The sequence below is a fragment of the Coenobita brevimanus genome, chromosome 69, assembly GCF_032717465.1.
Source record: "Coenobita brevimanus isolate Jiangsu-jjx chromosome 69, ASM3271746v2, whole genome shotgun sequence".
In the NCBI taxonomy this organism is placed as follows: domain Eukaryota; kingdom Metazoa; phylum Arthropoda; class Malacostraca; order Decapoda; family Coenobitidae; genus Coenobita; species Coenobita brevimanus.
Genome location: NC_137022.1, coordinates 1,210,241 through 1,227,282, shown reverse-complemented (window position 1 = coordinate 1,227,282; position 17,042 = coordinate 1,210,241). Strand labels below are relative to the sequence as shown.

General features: G+C 40.5%; 1 protein-coding gene across 1 annotated transcript; it reads left to right on the top strand.

Moving 5' to 3' along the window:
- The first annotated feature begins 1,300 nt into the window (after positions 1 to 1,300).
- On the top strand, positions 1,301 to 11,776 carry LOC145406099 (uncharacterized). Its single transcript, XM_080277296.1, has 4 exons — positions 1,301 to 1,495; positions 3,437 to 3,505; positions 8,388 to 8,579; positions 11,107 to 11,776. The coding sequence occupies exons 1-4, from the start codon at positions 1,301 to 1,303 to the stop codon at positions 11,623 to 11,625; spliced, it is 975 nt and encodes a 324-aa protein (XP_080133422.1). The 3' UTR covers positions 11,626 to 11,776.
- The last annotated feature ends 5,266 nt before the right edge of the window (positions 11,777 to 17,042 follow it).

Below are 17,042 nucleotides of genomic sequence, written 5' to 3'. Positions count from 1 at the left end.
CTCATTTTCCCGGCAGCTTTATAGTACAGTAACATTTTATCATGGGTATTTTACATTGTTTCAGTGTTTTCCTGTCATTAAATAGTGAAGCAGTGCAAGTATAGAGTTTTATAGGGGATTAGACAGTCTATTTTCTGTAGTTAACATCAAAAAAAATTTTCCTGGTCGATTTCAGTGTGATTTGAATGAATTTGAGCATTTTTTTTTTTTTTTCAGAAATCACTCTCTAGATTAGGCCTACCCAGGGCAAAATATACTTATTTTTGGATGGTTAAGGAAGCAGCCAGGTCACCTGCGGCATTGTTTACCGACGGTCTCTCCGATTGGGTGTGTTGTTTACCTGGCATTGCTCCAAGTGGACGTGTCAGAGTAACTTGTGTCAAAGCAATGGGAAGCTTAATGATTTAACCAAACTAACCCAACCAAATCAAGCCTAATCCATCCTATCCTCTCTTGCATTTGACTGCCAGCTTTCAAATTTAAAAAATGTGTTAGGAATGTCAAATATGGTTGGCTACTGGCAGATGTCAGCAGAGATTTGAGGTAACTGAATATAGGATTTTCATGTTATATATACAGTTCTGAAAACATTTATAGTGGAATAGATACAAAATAATGTAGTCTACAACATGGTTGTGTCAGATTTCTAGGATCGAGTGATATGTCTGTCTGTCTATCTACCTATTGCCAGACGCCATAATCCCGTAAGGGGTGGCCATTGACTTTGAGTTATTTGTTTTACAGGGAGGGGCATTAACCCTCCAACAAACCACTTGTTGACACGTAGGATTTGGTTATATGGTTAACACCCAGCATTGTAAATGGTTTCATGGCTTACAGGAAACCGTTTGGCTTGTCACTCAATGTAAAGCCACCTGTAAAGGAAAGAAAAGCAATAAGAAGTGACAGGAAAGATGGGAGAAGTAGGAAGAGAGGAGGACAGGCACAGAAAAAAAAAATGATAAAAGATTACTGAAAATTGACTGATTAGACTTCCTTTGGAGGGTGTGGGGGATTACTACCAGTACTTCATGCCACACTCCCTTGGCTGCTAAATGACAGATAATTGAGAGTTTATGTAGTGTATGTCACAACTTATACCATACAGCTGGCAAATCATCTTTATAGGGTGCTGTGCAACTTTAATAGCCCGTTCTTTTATTTACAGTGGACTGAAAAAAAAATGACATACTGCATCCTTACTCAAAATCGCTAGAATTTCTTTGATGTAAATAATTTTATTGAAGATGAAGAATTAATGAATAAACGTGATAATTCTGTATAGGTGTGTGTGTCCTCAATGGAGTGCGTTATCTGCTGGGAGAGTTACAATAAATACAAGCGGCTGCCCCGTACACTTAGCTGTGGCCACACATTTTGCACGCTGTGTATCATCCAGGTGATGAAGCACGGGCCCCTCAGGTGCCCCTACTGCCGGACTCCACATGTTGGCTCTGTCCTCTGCCCTGCTGACCTATCCCTTCATCACATTATGGTTAGTGGCCATACAGTTCCATTGGCTGCAAGTTAACTAAATTGCATTTTTCCAGGTGCTATGAAATACCTAAACGGCAGTCATTTACTGATTCGGCACCAAATTGGCACTTTTAAATGGAAAATTTTTAAATTTTTATCACCATGTTGGTTCATACTCACCAGATGATCTGAAATGTGGTCAAAAATTTGTATTTAATTTAGCAATTAAAAAAAAGTCAAGATTTAGAACAAAAATTTCCTAAAGTTAGCAGAAGTATATATTTTTGCCTCTAGCTTGACAACCTGCCTTTTGGTAGACTTCTGTTTATTATACATACTGATTTACAATGCAGATACCTTTAATTGTGCTTAAAATCAATATTCCCATGACATGGAAGTCTGTCAGTTGCATGTTGACGATCTGAAAGGTAAATATCCTCTAACTTCAGCACATTTGAGGTCTGAAATATGATTTTATATTGATAGTTATATTTAGCACAAATTTTTGACTATTTCAGATATTTAGGTGTGTATGTGGTGCAAAAAATTATAGCAAATATTTTCCATTTAAAAGTGCTGATTTGGTAAATGACACCGATTCAGTATTTCGTTGCACCACATTTTTCCAGCTAACGTTGGACCACTGTGTTCAAGGGAAATTTAGAAAACCCACAAATCCAAAACTATCATGACTGTCATTTTAACAGAGACTAAAGAACTTTTTACAGTATTCAGCTCCCAGAAATACAGTGTTAGAGGGTTAAGCTGAATAATTTTGTCTTTTGATTGTAAGAGTATAGTACAGAAGATATAATTTTGGGTCTATAGTTAACATAACTATGAATAGACTGGATATTAGAAACTGTACCCACGTTGAAACTGTGTTTATTGTGAAGATGCAACATTTTTGGCCCAACTTGAACCCTCTGTAGATGTGAAGCTTTCAGGCCATAACTGTTGTATCATCACACTAAAGCATAATTTCAGTATATAGGTATAATTTCTACCACACTTTTTACATTAACTTGGCCTAGTATTGCCATCTTACCTTCTTGAAAGCTGAGCTGTAACAACAGATATACCGGTACAGTACTAGCATATGATGCTAGTCAAGAAGTACCAAGCAAAGGATGTAGAACCATAGTACTGTACAGTATTGTCTTTTTCAGCCACCTAACTATGTGAAATAGCAGCAAAAGGATGAAAATCTGGGCTGAGTTAAGTTGAAGGAACTATAGTTGTCTTTGTACTGAAAGAATTGATAAACACAATTTGATGATGGCAGGTATCTAACCTTTCACTTTAGTATCTCCAAAAGTGAACTAGAATACGGTACCTCCAAGCTGGGGGCCAACTGACCTCTTGGGTTAAAATGAGTTCATCTGCATCATCATCATGACCTAAGATAAGGAAAAAGTGGTGATTCAGGATTTGCAGTTATTATACTGTAAGGAGTAGTCATACCATAACTTTTCTGTCAGTAATACAGTACTGTATCTTATTTCAGTAGAAAACAGCACAGTAAACCACTCTTTACTTGATTAAAATTGTCTGGGTATTAATAGAATGGAATAACTATTCTTTGTCTGCTTAAACTTGGCCAAAATTTGCCATTTCTTCATCTTCAGTGCTGAGCTGTAACAAGAACTAAACACTTCTGTACATTGCTAGACACAAAGAAGTGATCTGGAAAGGCTGTAGAGTTGTATTGTTGTAGTCTTATGTTGAGCTACTGGAAACAGACTGCAAAAGGACAAAAACTTCAACCAGTCAAAAGAACTGTGATTAAGGTTTTTCATCCTGAGTGGACTATTTGAAATGGCTTTTAATCCTTAGGAGGTTAAATAATTGGGCAGTAGTAATGACGATGATGTTGATGATGTACCAGGGATATTGTGCTTTGTAAATACTTTGCTGACTCTAGTGTTAATTTTGCCTTTATTGTTGTATGTCTGTGCAGGTTGGTCAGCTATCAGAACCAGGAGAGACTGGCAACTTGACTGAAGTAGTTGACACTGATGGAGTAGAGGTGAGCACAGTTCATCCACTGGTTTGGCTATGATGCCATTTTATGTAACATTATTTTGGTGCAGTGTATAGTGTGCTTCACCATGCAAGCTGTAGTAGAGTCAGGAGAGCCCATGTCAGCACTATCAAAATTTCAGCTGTATGAATGTTTGGTGGTCTGGTGGGTTAAGAGACTCCAACCTGATGTGGCCCATGAACGTTTAAATCTAAGGGATAATTGGGGTTTATTGCTCTCATTCAGCCAGTCCCAAAGAAGGGTGACCAGTCCCAACCCTCTAACTATCGTCCAATTGCTTTAACATCCTGTATTTCAAAAGTTTGCGAGTCGATTCTTAACAAAAATTTTAAAGCATCTTTCCTATCACAACCTTCTTGTATATCTGATCGTCAGTATGGGTTCCGTCAGGGACGCTCCACAGGCGATCTTCTCACCTACCTTTCAGACTCCTGGTCATCCTCCTTTCGGGACTGTAGCGAAAGCTTTACCATTGCACTTGACATCTCAAAGGCTTTCGATCGAGTCTGGCATAAATCTTTAATTTCCAAACTGCCCTCTTACGGTTTCTATCCTTCTATCTGTGCCTTCATCTCTAGCTTCCTGTCTGGTCGTTCTATAGCCGCTGTTGTAGACGGCCATCGTTCTTCTTCTAGATCTGTCAGCAGTGGTGTTCCTCAGGGCTCTGTCCTATCACCAACTCTCTTCCTTTTATTCATCAATGACCTTCTAAGCTGTACATCTAACCCTATCCACTCATACGCTGATGACTCCACCTTTCACCTTTTCATTCGGTTCCCGCAACGTCCATCTCAGCAGTTACTTCAACAAACAAGGGACAAGGCTATGGCACACCTAATGTCTGACTTGGCTCGTATCTCTGACTGGGGTAAAAATAATATGGTTGTTTTTAGTGCATCAAAGACTCAGTTTTTACACCTATCAACCCAACAAAATATTCCGCAGGTATACCCACTAATGTTTAATAATATTCAGCTTAATCCTGCATCATCCTTGAACATGCTTGGGGTTTCATTTACTCGGGACTTATCTTGGAAAGATCATATTACAGTACATCTCTTGTAAAATATGCTTCCAAGAGATTAGGTGTGCTAAGCTGACTCCGTTCCTTCTTTACCCCTGCACAATTGTTGACTCTATACACGGGTTTTATCCGCCCCTGTGTGGAGTACAACTCTTATGTGTGGGGAGGCTCTCCACATACAGCTCTTCTCAATAGGGTGGAGTCAAAGGCTTTTATTCTCATTAACTCTCCTCCTCTTACTGACTCCCTTCAACCTCTGTCTCTTCGCCGCACTGTTGCATCTTTATCTCTTTTCTATTGCTACTTTAATGGTCACTGCTCCTCTGAATTATCTTCATGCATTCCTCCACCTCTATGACGGGTGTGTAGCACCCGCCTAGCAGCAAACTCACATCCCTTTTCTGTCCAACTCTCTAATGCAAGAGTTAACCGTTACTCCCAGTCCTTCATTTATGGAACAAATCAGCTCTGGAACTGTCTCCCTCTGTGTGTATTTCCTGCGTCCTATGATCTCCAGTCTTTCAAATGCAGTGTGTCCAGGCATTTCGAAATGATCGGATCTTGAATTTGGCTCTCTCTTGTATTTTGTTTTTCCCTTGGAAGGAACAATAATTGCGGGCTCACGGCCTTTGGTTCCTTCTTCCTCGCATTAAAAAAAAAATTTGCTTTAATTGTGTGGACTGAGCAGCATACCCACAGGCCTCTGTACTCCTGATGGGACAATAAAGGATGAAACAGTAGAACATAATAGAAAATAGCTTGGTGATGTACTGATTAAAATTAAATGTACACCAATGTAATGAAGAGGGTAGCACTACAGGGGAGTGGGGGATTTGTCAGTGAGGAGTGGGCAAAACAGGATTGGAATTCATGTGCTGAAGTCTGCAATGAAAATCTGGTCCAGGGCAGTTCTTGCAATCCAGGGCATCAGTTTTTCATATTCATTTGTTTTCACATATGGCAGCTACAGTTTTATTAGCCATGGTAAAAATAATTCATGAGAAGACTACCTAAACTCATTAGTTCAAACCAAAGACATGGACCAGATTGTTAGTTGATGAGCAACCTTGAACTGCCAGGCCAAGCAGACCCATCAACTGCAGGCAATCAGTCACTGCTGCCAGGTTGTCTCATGCAGTGAACCTATTCCTTTGCAGTAGACACCTCACCACAGCAACGCTCGGGGATGAGTGTAGAGGTTTGGTTCCTGGATGGATTCTGCATTTGTATAATCTGGAACCGTCTCCCTCTGTCTGTATTTCCTGCTGCCTGTGATCTCCAGCCTTTCAAACGCAGTGTGTCCAGGCATCTCGAAATGATCGGATCATGCATTTGGCGCTCTATTGTATTTTGTTTTTCTCTTGGAGGGAACTGTTATTGTGGGCTCATGGCCTTTGGTTCCTTCTTCCTTGCAGAAAAAAAAAAAAAGTTAACGGGCACCATAGTAGGCTCCACATTACCCCATTACTGTATTTGGTTATTTGGTTACCAACCAGCATAACAAATGGTGCAGGTGTAGACGTCTTAAATCATGATTAGGTTTTTTTTAATAAGCTGACGAGGGAAGTAAGACACTAAAATTCTCTAGAAAAATTACACTTAGTGTCCTGAACTGATTGCAGTGAGGTTGAGATCCAGAAGGATTATTTTGGAAGAGCTGGCTGTGGTCATCCCTTCTGGTGATTCTAGTCCTAACTTCGGTATTGAGTTCTGGTGCTGAGTTAGGGATCAGGGTGAGGGATGCTACAGTATGCTTATCATGCAGTGGGACTTCCATCTTCCCTGTTTCATGATTAGGCTATGTTGGAAGTGATCCAAGAGCTTGAAAATATTAAAATCCAAGCAGGGCCTCAGTGGAGGTGTAGGTGTGTCCTATATTGACAGTAATCTTTGGCAGACTGGCTTTTGGCAAGCAATATTTAGTAATAAGACACTATGGTTTGTGAATGGCTGGTGGATGAATTGGTCACAGGAGCCATATTTGACCTGCAAGAAACTCTCAGGTGCATATTTTGCTGTATATTGTTTGGGTCTGATGTGCACCTCTTCAGTCACCAGCTTTTGTTTAATGTTCCACCATAACTGTTATTTTAGTGTTGTTGTGGCCCCAGGCTCATCTGGACATGAACCCAGTTAACAACAGGAAAGCAGCTGCCTCAGCTGGGGGTTCCTAGAGATCTTTTGTAGAAGTTATGTTAAAGGCTTGTTTGTGTTGTGAAAAGTGCATGAGGTAGGTGTGTTGTGGTGCTGGGACTTGATTGCATTGAGGACATAGTAAAATGTTCATAAGTTGTATTGTATTTTGTGATGGTATTGAAGCAGGGAAGAATAATTGCTACATTGTATTCTGGCTAGATGTACCATGTTTCTCTGGGAAGGACATCTTCTGTAAGACTGAAAGAGGAAGCAACCAGATGTTTTGCGCTGAGCTGTCTGTGAGTCAGGCTGAGGCCAGCAGACCTCTTGCAAATTTTGCTGGAGAGACAGTTCTATCTGTAAACAATGTAGGGATGACAGTGGGCAACACACAAAGGAAACTCTCTGCTTGTGCCCTTAATGATAGTATGAGAGTAAGAGATCAACTACACCCCATGGGTGTAGCATTTAAGCTCCCAATAAAGCATCCAGTAGTAATAAGGAGTCTTTAAGATCAACCTGACATCCTGATGGTAAATCTACGGGCCCACAACTTACATTCTGTGGGGTGAATGTCTGGTGGGAGTTAATGAAGGATGCTGTGTGGGTTGAGGTTTAGGATAGCTTTGATGGTTGTGATTTTGTATGTGTTTGTAAAGTGTTGTGTTGAGTGGAGGAGGAGGGATGTTGTTGAGGCATTGTGCATAGTATAGGGAAGTTGTTTGTTTGTTTTTGGTGATAGAGGGTAAGGATAGGATGGTACCTGCACTGAAGCAGTTTATTATGTCCCTGTGTTCACGTGGTTGTGTTTGGCAGTAAATGTTTCCTTGTGGTGATCTATAATTGTGGTCCTTTTACATCAATTAATTAAGAGGTCATACAAGGGTAGATAGGTGGCTGCCATCTGCTATGGGAGGTACTGGCATGAGAGTGAAATGTGGCCACAAGCCTGGTAACTAGCCACATAGTTATTGCTTTTAGGCAGGAAACTCGCAGCCACAATTACAGTCACTCAGAGATCTTTCATCTGAGTGACCACATAGCTAAAACTCTCACATTGTTACAAATCATGTTACAGTATCAGTACACTTTTCAAATGATTTTTTTTCCCAACTGCTTCCAACAACTGTTGAGAAGTAATTAGCTGATTTTGGCACTTGGTTTAGCTTGCAGTCCATAGAAAACATCAGCTGTACATGGCTAACCCCAATACAGGTATTCCATAAAGAGGAAGCATGGAGTCATTTTTAGATTAGGTCAAGTTATTTTTTAAGCTTTCCATATTTGTGGCTGGTAAGATGGGTGCTTAGCCAGGGCTCTTGTAATTATTTGTCCAGAGGAACTGTATGAAATGTTAGTAATCACTTCAACTCCCAAGCCATACTCTAGTAAGTCTACTGGGAAAATTTTATGGTAGATTATAGCCATTTGTGTACATAGGGGTTCCACCACATCCACTTTCCACAATCCACAACCCGTTGCTGGCTAATCTTCCTAAACTAAGAGAGGTTTTAGTGCTTCTCTGTCCATAGGTGATATTCTTGGATGTGAGGCTTTATTGAGGAAAGTAAGGGGCATGACCTAAATGTGACATAGACACAATTGAGTACATGTACCTGTATTAGAGCTTAGGTCCCTGACTATGTATATCACTGTTTTTGTTTTTTGTTGTTGCTAAGTCTGTTGCTGAAGAATTTAAAATTTTAGGGTACACAGCTGAATGTGTTGAAGTTGAGAGAAGCAGTGAGCAATGCCAGTGCGAGTGGTAGCAGCCTGTGGGCGTGCCTGACCCCCGAGGATGGTGAGCCTCGCCACGCACAAGTCAGCCTATGGGAGAACAGGCTACACCTCCATGCCCTGCACGACGGCCACCCTCCACCACACCACCAGACTATACCAGTAAGACAACACTTGTTATTCAGGCATCCTTGTTATAGCTGGATTTCTGGAGAAGTATAGGTTATATTCAGGCAGAATGCAAATTTACCATAATGTGAAACACATTGTACTGACCATCATCCACTCACTTGATGTAGTGCTCCTACTTCTTCTTTCACCTTTATCATTCTTTTTCTGTGTCTGCCCTTTGCTCTTTCTGATTCTCCCATCTTTCCTGTCACTTTTTTTTTTTTTTTTTTTTTTTTTTTTTTTAAACTCTTCTTTCCCTTTGAGGTGGCTTTACACTGAGTGACAAACCTACTGGTTTCCTGTAAGCCAGGAAACCATTTACAGTGCTGGGTGGTAACTATATAACCAACCTATACGTGTTCCCTACATGTCAGCTAAAGGGTTGGTGGAGGGTTGGTGCCCCTCCCTGTAAAACAGCTAACTCAGACAGCCACCTCTTATGGGATTATGGCATCTGGCTATAGATAAAAACACATTGAAGAGAGGCATGCTTCTGGTTCATGGCTGAGGGTTTAAAAGCATTTCTGATATCACAGCAACTTTATAACAAATCACCAGCAACTTGAAGTGAAGGAAGTTAAAGGTCATAAGGATCCAAATATTGAAAAGTGAGACATTATACCATAAATGAGGACTAGCTGTATAACAGGGGCATGTTCTACATCTTAACTTTTTCCATTCGATTGGTATGGTAAACTGGGGGAAGCTGATAAAGCAGCTTTGTAGGTGGCAGTGGACTTTAAATAGGAGGTTTTTTATAAGTTACTATGTACTTAATCGCCACACCAGTTAAAAAAAAAAAAAAAAATAAGGATTTCTGCTACTCCTATGTTCTTTTGTAGTAGATTGTAGTTATGTATCTGAATTTATTGAAAAATATTCTTGAATGTATTCCACTCAGACTTTGAATTCTGTTGTTAATGTATTAGTAAAATATCATTAGGATGATCCATTAAAAAAGAAAGAAAAAAAAAACTGGTCATAGTGTAATCTTGAAAATGGGGAAGGAAGCAGGTTTTGACCCTCTTTCCAGTAAGTTATTTGCAGTTAATCCTGTATAAATCACCTTTTTTGACACCTTTTATGTTCTCGGCAAACTACAATGGAGTTGCCTACTACAGGAAGCAACTGGAAGCGTACATGACTTATAATCAAAAGGTTCCAGATTCCATTCCTGGATTGATCAAGGGACTTTTAGGCAGGACCTCCTTTGCTCAAGCCAGTTCACAGCTAGAACTGAAATAAGGGCCTTCGTTTGTAAATTGACAGTTGAATGTTGTGGTCTGTGGGATGTTTGCTGGGCGCTGTTCTAGTCTGTTAGCTCATTGTTACCTAGACAGTTGATAGGCTGGTTTCACCCAACAGTACCAGTAGTGTGGAAAAAGTTGTGATATTCAAGAACACATCAGAGTTAGAGGTAGTATCTCAAAGTATCTCAGCTCTTTCACACCTTGCTTTAATGACCCCCCTTAAGTCTTGATTTGGTCAGTTTCTCCATCCTCCCCTCCACTATGTCTTTGCCTTCACCATGATACCTTGTCTTTCATCTTTTATAATTATTTTTTACCCGTATGAACATGTGTGACGTGCATTTTCAGGGAATTTAATTTTTCAGAAATATTGTAAATGGTGGGGAGGTTAATATCAAGTGTCACAGCTAAGGTTTAAGAAGAATTAAAGTCTTTGTTTTTGCATTTTTATTATCTTCATCATCCCACCCCGTTTCCCCAGCCAGTGGTGGGATGAAGTAGCCCAAAAAGCAAGAAAGAAGAAACATAATAGAGGGAGACCTGATCAACAGCATGTCCAGTGAAAGGAACCACTCACCATTCATGCTTCAAAATCCTGACTCCACACATAGGCCTGTGCACTTCAAATTATTCATCAGATAGTATGATGACTCAAGTTAAAATGAAGTGCCAGTCCCTGTCATGTGTTCTTCTGCACAAAATTCATCCAACTACTTCAGTCCCTTGTCATTTCCCTTGCCACCTCAACTTCCATGCCGTTCTTACTCACACACACTCATTTATATCTGTGTACTTTAATTTTGGCCATGTGGAGAGGATGGAGAGTGAGAAACTGATGAGGAGAGTGTATGTGATTGAGGTTGAGGGGGGGAGAGGGAGGGGGAGGCCAAGGATGAGGTGGAGGGATGGAGTGGAGAGGTATATGAGAGAGGGGGGGTTTGAGCTGGGAGCAGGGCGGTGAAATGGTGGGTGACAGAGCGACATGGAGGCAATTTGTTTGTGGCCACCCCTTACGGGATTAAGGCGTCTGGAAATAGGTAGATAGAGAGACTTTAACTTCTTGGCCTTTCATGCCTCCTCTCAACTTTAGACTCACTCACATACACCCTTTTCACTCCCCTCTTTACACCCTTTCTCTCCCTTCTGTCCAGGCACACTCTTTAACTACCCGTACCCAATATTGTCCACAGAGTTCCGTACTCAACATCTTTCATGAATTGTATTATTTCTCATTCATCACTGTAAGTAAACTGTCCCTGGTATTTCAGTACAAATCAGCCCTAGAACTTGTGGATGAGGATTCAGCCATCATATTTATGGAGGTGTGGTGGGGTGGGCAGGTGCGTGGGAGGGTCTACATTGTACTACTGGACGACGAGGGGCGCACAAAGCAGTTCAAGGCGTTGTGCACAGGCGAGTGTGGACCCTCTTATGCCGGCACACGCTTCCTGGAGGTGGATCGTGTCAACGGCGCAGAGCAGCTGTGGGGCGGTGACTATGAAAACAATGATGGGAGTGGTGGTGAGGCTCTGTCCGGGATGGAGCGTGGACGGAGGAACAATCAGCACTGTGTGGCAGGACTGGTGGCTGGCTATTACTTCACTGGCTATGGACAGGACCACAATCCATCACAGTTTGCCATTTACACAAAAGACATGCCTGGTTATGTTGAAATGTCGTCAATTGGGAGGGTGGTGAGTGGACTGGAGATAGTGACTTCCGTTGCAAATCTTGAAGATGTCCGGGAAGCCTATGTGACTGACTGTGGCTTGTTGCTTTCACATTAATGTACTAGTAGTTCAATATGACTTACTCCATCAGTATATTATGCTGTGTGTGCTTCATGTTCAGTGATGATGGTATTTTTGCATTACTGTCTGCAGTGTGTGGTCCAGTATTGAATTAAAGTTGAAAAAGAATTCATTTTGTAAAAGATAATGACAGTCAAGTCTGTGAGGTGGGCTAATGTTACTCTTGGGTGCTGAAAATTACTATTAACCCTTTCACATCAAGGGAGGAGCGTAAATTCCAGCTGTGCACGTAACTCTTGCTCGAGAGCTTTCAAAACGGTCGCGTAGAGCTATTTTACTTCTAGCACTCGTAGGAAAGTTACTATTCATCACAGAAGGGCCACTTTGGTCACATTTTGAAGATGAAGAGTTTTGCTCTGTCGTACATTGCCCAAAAAGACAATATATACACAATAAAATGCAAAAAAAGTGAGTAGAAGTTAGCTGTTATGCTAAAGTTTTACACTGTCCTTTAAAAATATATTTGCCAAAAAAAAACTATTCAAGAAGTAATAATATTTTATGCTTCAATACATAGCAGAATAAATTTCCTTTCCAATAATGCATTATTTGTTGTATTTTCTTAAATAATAACGCCGCATATATATGCGAGAAAAAGGAGCGTAAGTGTTCGGCGGGAGGTCAAGAGGTGTACATCCTACTTGTGAGGAACCTCACACCACACTGAGCTAAGCAAACCAAGTGAACACACATGCACCAGCTGTGGCAGGCTTAGCTCCACCCACTTTTGTCCATCATCCAACAAAAATGACAACTCCCTAAATATTTCTTTAGAGATTACATCGGATGACGGGCAAAGTCATCATACTGACATCAGAGGTTGACAAACGCATGACGACGCAGGTCATCATTGGTATGTCTGTGGGTTAATAAATATAAACATATTGTTCTTTGTTAATATCATTATAGGTACCGACATACTAAATTCACATGACAGTAATTTCCCTCATAGTGGTAGGTGGGGGTGTTCACCATCCACTCACTCGATGTAGTGCTGCTCCCGGTTGTGCCCTTTCCTCTCTTCCTTCCTTTTTTCCATCCTTCCTCCACTGTCTTTCTTTCCTCCATTTTTTCCTCTTCCTTCTGTCTATGGGTCACTCTACACTGAGTGACAAGGCAAATGGTTTCCTGTAACCAGGACACCATTTACCATGTTGGGTGGTAACGATATAACCAAATTATGGCACCTGGTGGTTTAGTGGGTAATTAAGGTGCTCCAGTTGGATTGAGCTGGTGCAGCTTGGGGTTTATTGCAGTTGGGGTTTATTGCTCCATGCCACTCAGGGATGATTGAGGCTGGTCACTAATCTTAAATGTCAGGACCAACTTTCCAAGCTCTGGGCTCCTACACTTCTCATGGGGGAACACAGGATTAGATGATGAATGAATGTCTTGCTGAATGTGTATGATTGTATGCGTATATAATACCTGTTGTTATTCCGTGTTGGAATATTGCCTTGGACTTTGTTTCATAAGGTGCATGGTAAAATTTTCAGCATGCAAACTGCAGAATTCAGATGTAACTAAGGTTTGGAAGTTATGTGAATGAACAGTTGTGTGGCCTAAGTTACAGGGTATACTGTTTTGTAGTTGTCTTGCTCTTGTGCATTCTTTTTGCTTCTCAGTCCTACCTCACCTTAGCCCTTAGTTAGGATTGAAGGTAGGGGTGATGATGATGACGGTGATATGGATTTTTGGAAGATTTCATTCTGGTTGCCATCTTCCAAAAAATTTTATTCAGCAAAGGGTAGGCCCAATTGGGCAAAGAGTTAATAATATTATTGTGTGATAGAGTATCTTGTACAGTGTTCTGTACTAGAGAATGTTTGTACTGTCTAGGAGTGACCAAAGTGGATATTTTAATGTGTTGCATTGTGTTCCTTAACCCGTTAACTGTGCATGGCGGTTTTTTGGAGGTGTCTGTGGTGCGCAGACATAGGGGTAAAAATGAATTTTCCCAAAGTCCAGATTTTGTCTTAGGAATTGAGAGAACACATGCCAAAGTATATGGTAATGAAATATTAGCTCAATATTTACCTTGGTAAAGCCATGGATGAACATCGAAGTGTCTGATTCCCTATTGGAATGTATGGTTTTCGTTTTCTCTTTTGGTTTTGGTTTTGAAGGCTCCAACATGCTTGCATGGGTCGGCCTTGGTCACCATGGCACTATATTCAGAATTCACTTGCACAGCCAGGGCTGTACACTCGGAACAGCCCAGACTGTATAGAGCAGTTAATGGGTTAATATAGCATGAACACCCACGCCAAATACTACATGGACACATGGGTACAGTGGGTGTGCAAACGAGCAGAACATAGCTTGATATGCCTGATTGTGGAGTGATATACCTTGAAGTCATTACATTGGTGCTTGATGCAGTAACCATTAGTGATAGGGATGCACATGAAGAGAACTGTTGTCACATTGCTTGGTGATATATTTAAAAATGCATGGTGCCTACAGTGTATGGATACTTTCTGGTGAGAGTCTGTTGGGATGTGCTCTAGTTAGTCTTAAAGTAACTCTAGTGTCTTGAGTACTCATTTTGAATTCAAGATTTCTGTTGTAATACCAACTAAGCTTTAACTGAATCTCATTTGATGTAACTTGATTTTTTCATAAGTTCATGTAGGGTACAGTTTCAAGTATTCTCACGAATATTTTGTTCACAGTAATAATGGGTATAGTAGGTTTGTTGATATAATGAGTACCACATTAATGTTGAGCCAGTGTCTTCAGGAATCTTTATATACCATTGTACTTATGAAGGGTAGCTCTGAGATAATATTGTAATGTTTCTTGAGACCTACAGAACTATACTTATTTTTTTATTTTTAAAAAATAGATTTTAACTCCTTCAGTCCAGTGAAGTATTGTATTCCCATTTTTCTTACCATCTCCAGACAGGTTTAGTCAACTCAAGGAGGACTTTTCAAACTGAAGGGCTTAGCTATAGCCTTCATTGTTCTACCTCTCCCCTGCTGGAGGACTGCCGGAGCTGAATAAAAATAATCTGTAGGTAGCAAAAATAAATCTGTTCAACACATCACAGGAATGAAGGAATTAAGCTGACTGTGGGAGGAGTTACAAGCCCTACCTTTAATATTTAGGTATTGCACTTGAATCAGTCCCTCCTTATAACTATTATACCATTTATAATTAAGCAAACAATATCTGTGATAAACCTAGTCATGAAGTCACACGCCTATCGCAGCTGCTTGATCACACTAACTGATTTTGTTGTGTTCTGTATAAAGGATAGATAGTGAATCTACTGTGTCAATAGTAATTAATGTCTCATCAAGTGACATTAATAAGTGGACAGTATTAGCTCTGTAGACCGTTCTATGCACATTTGGTGTCAAAACCTGTTCTCCCACTTGGGTAGCTTCCTGCTCAAAATTTTTAAAAATAAAGACAGTGTGGTCTACACTCAGCCTTTGGTTAATACAGATAACCTTCTTCTAAAAATTACTGTGTTTATCAAAACCTGTCAAATAAGTATTGGGAAACAGCTGTAAAGTTGTACCAGTTATTGGCCTCTTGACAAGTGATCCTTTTTCTCTCATACCTCTACTAGTATTGCCATAAACATTTTCTACAACACAGCACATGCACAAAACATACACACTTTACACAGAACATGCAACACTTACACAGAAAACACACAAAGGAACCAACAGCACATGACTAATTGACATCATATTCTGGCTTAGCCAGGAGAGATATCACCTGGTCCTAGTTATGCAATAGCTGGTTTTACTGTATACTGAGGGAGAGTCCATTTTACTTCCTGCTCTGCCATAATGAAAATTGCACCATGATGCATTAACTGAGGGCTGCCTGTATTTCTCACCTTCGAAGTCATAACATTTTTTTTATTTCAGTTAATTGTCATGTGTTGTGTGTGTATGTATGAGCCTGGACAAGTGTCATTCATTCTCTTATAGTGATGACACTGCAAGCTTGTGCATGAGTGAACCAGCTACATTTTCTTGGTGAATATTTCCAAGCATATCTGAGCATTTTCCATGTTCAGTAATAATCTTAAGTTGGTAATTAAGTGAAGCTTTCCACTTCATGAGGAAAAAAAGGTATGCTGTGATTTTATCTAAATATAAAGAGTAAATATAAACATGTACTGTTGCCTGCAGAAGTTTCGTTCCTCCTCCTGAACTTTAGAAGCTTGTAGCTGTGTACAGCATTAGTTTGGGTTATTAAAATGAAGAGTTGGCTGTAATTGTTGCTGTAACTAAACAGATAGAGAGGCTGCAAGCAACATTTCCCAGACTCATAGTAATGCAGTGTGTTATTGAACATCAGGAGCTATGGAATTCCTGCAGTCACCTGTACACTTCATGGGAAAAAATCAAGCATCACCCAGCCGTACAGTCAATTCTCATTTGTAATCTAGGATGTGTGTGTGGAAATTACTCCTTTAACTCCCTCGCTACCAACCGTGCTGAATGGGTATATATGATTGGGAGCAGATGGGGAAGGTGGAAGATGTCTCCAAGATATTCACAGAAGAAATCTGTGCAGCCTGTGAAGTGGCTTGTGGGGCCAAGTGAAGAGGTAAGGGGATGTAAGGAACATCATGGTGGAGTGAAGAGGTGAGACAAGCTGTGGTGCAAAAGAAGAAAGCATAATGTGAGTAGATGGGAAGTAGAGGCACGGAGGAAGTTGAGAGACGAACGAGAGTTATGTAAAAAGGAAGAGAGAGAGGAAAAGATTAGTAAGAAGAGAGTATTTGGAAGAAATTTGAGTGTGAAGTGGAGGGAATGTAAGAAAATGTTCTGGAAGGAGGTAAAGAGTGTTAGACAGGGTGATAGAGAAGTTAGTAGGGAAGGGAAAGATAAAAATGGCAGATTGATAGAAGAAAAGGGAGAAAAAGTGAGTATACATGGCTGGGGAATGGCTGGGAGGAGGAGGAAGGTGATAAGGGAGAAAGAGATCAGTAGGATGGAAACAGTGAAAGCAGTGAAGAAAGTCAAACTGGGGAATGTGTGGTGAAATTCTGAAACATGGGGGAAAGATAGTGATAGAATGGATGTGGAAAATGTGCAGATTGGCCTGGGAGGAAGGTAGAGTCCTAGGGGATTGGAAGTCAATTATAATTATTCCCCTGTGCAAAGGAATAGGAAAAGTGTATGGTAGGGTACTTATTGACAGTGTCAATGAAATAACAGAGAAATCAGAGAAGAACAGGGAGGGTTTAGGAAGGGAAGAGGTTGTGTAGATCAGATATTCATTCTTAGATCTTTTGTGGAAAAGTTTCTGGAGAAGGGAAAGAAATTGCATGCGGCCTTCATGGATTTGGAGAAAGCATATGACAGAGTGGATAGACAAGGGATGTGGAAAGTATTTAAGAATATATGGAGTAAATGGGA

Bases quoted from the DNA above. Each gene is read 5' to 3' on its own strand.
- LOC145406099 (XM_080277296.1), top strand. From the start codon at position 1,301: ATGGAGTGCGTTATCTGCTGGGAGAGTTACAATAAATACAAGCGGCTG. The intron at 3,506-8,387 runs GTGAGCACAGTT...TTAAAATTTTAG, and splicing joins TTGACACTGATGGAGTAGAG to GGTACACAGCTGAATGTGTT. The intron at 8,580-11,106 runs GTAAGACAACAC...CTGGTATTTCAG, and splicing joins CACACCACCAGACTATACCA to TACAAATCAGCCCTAGAACT.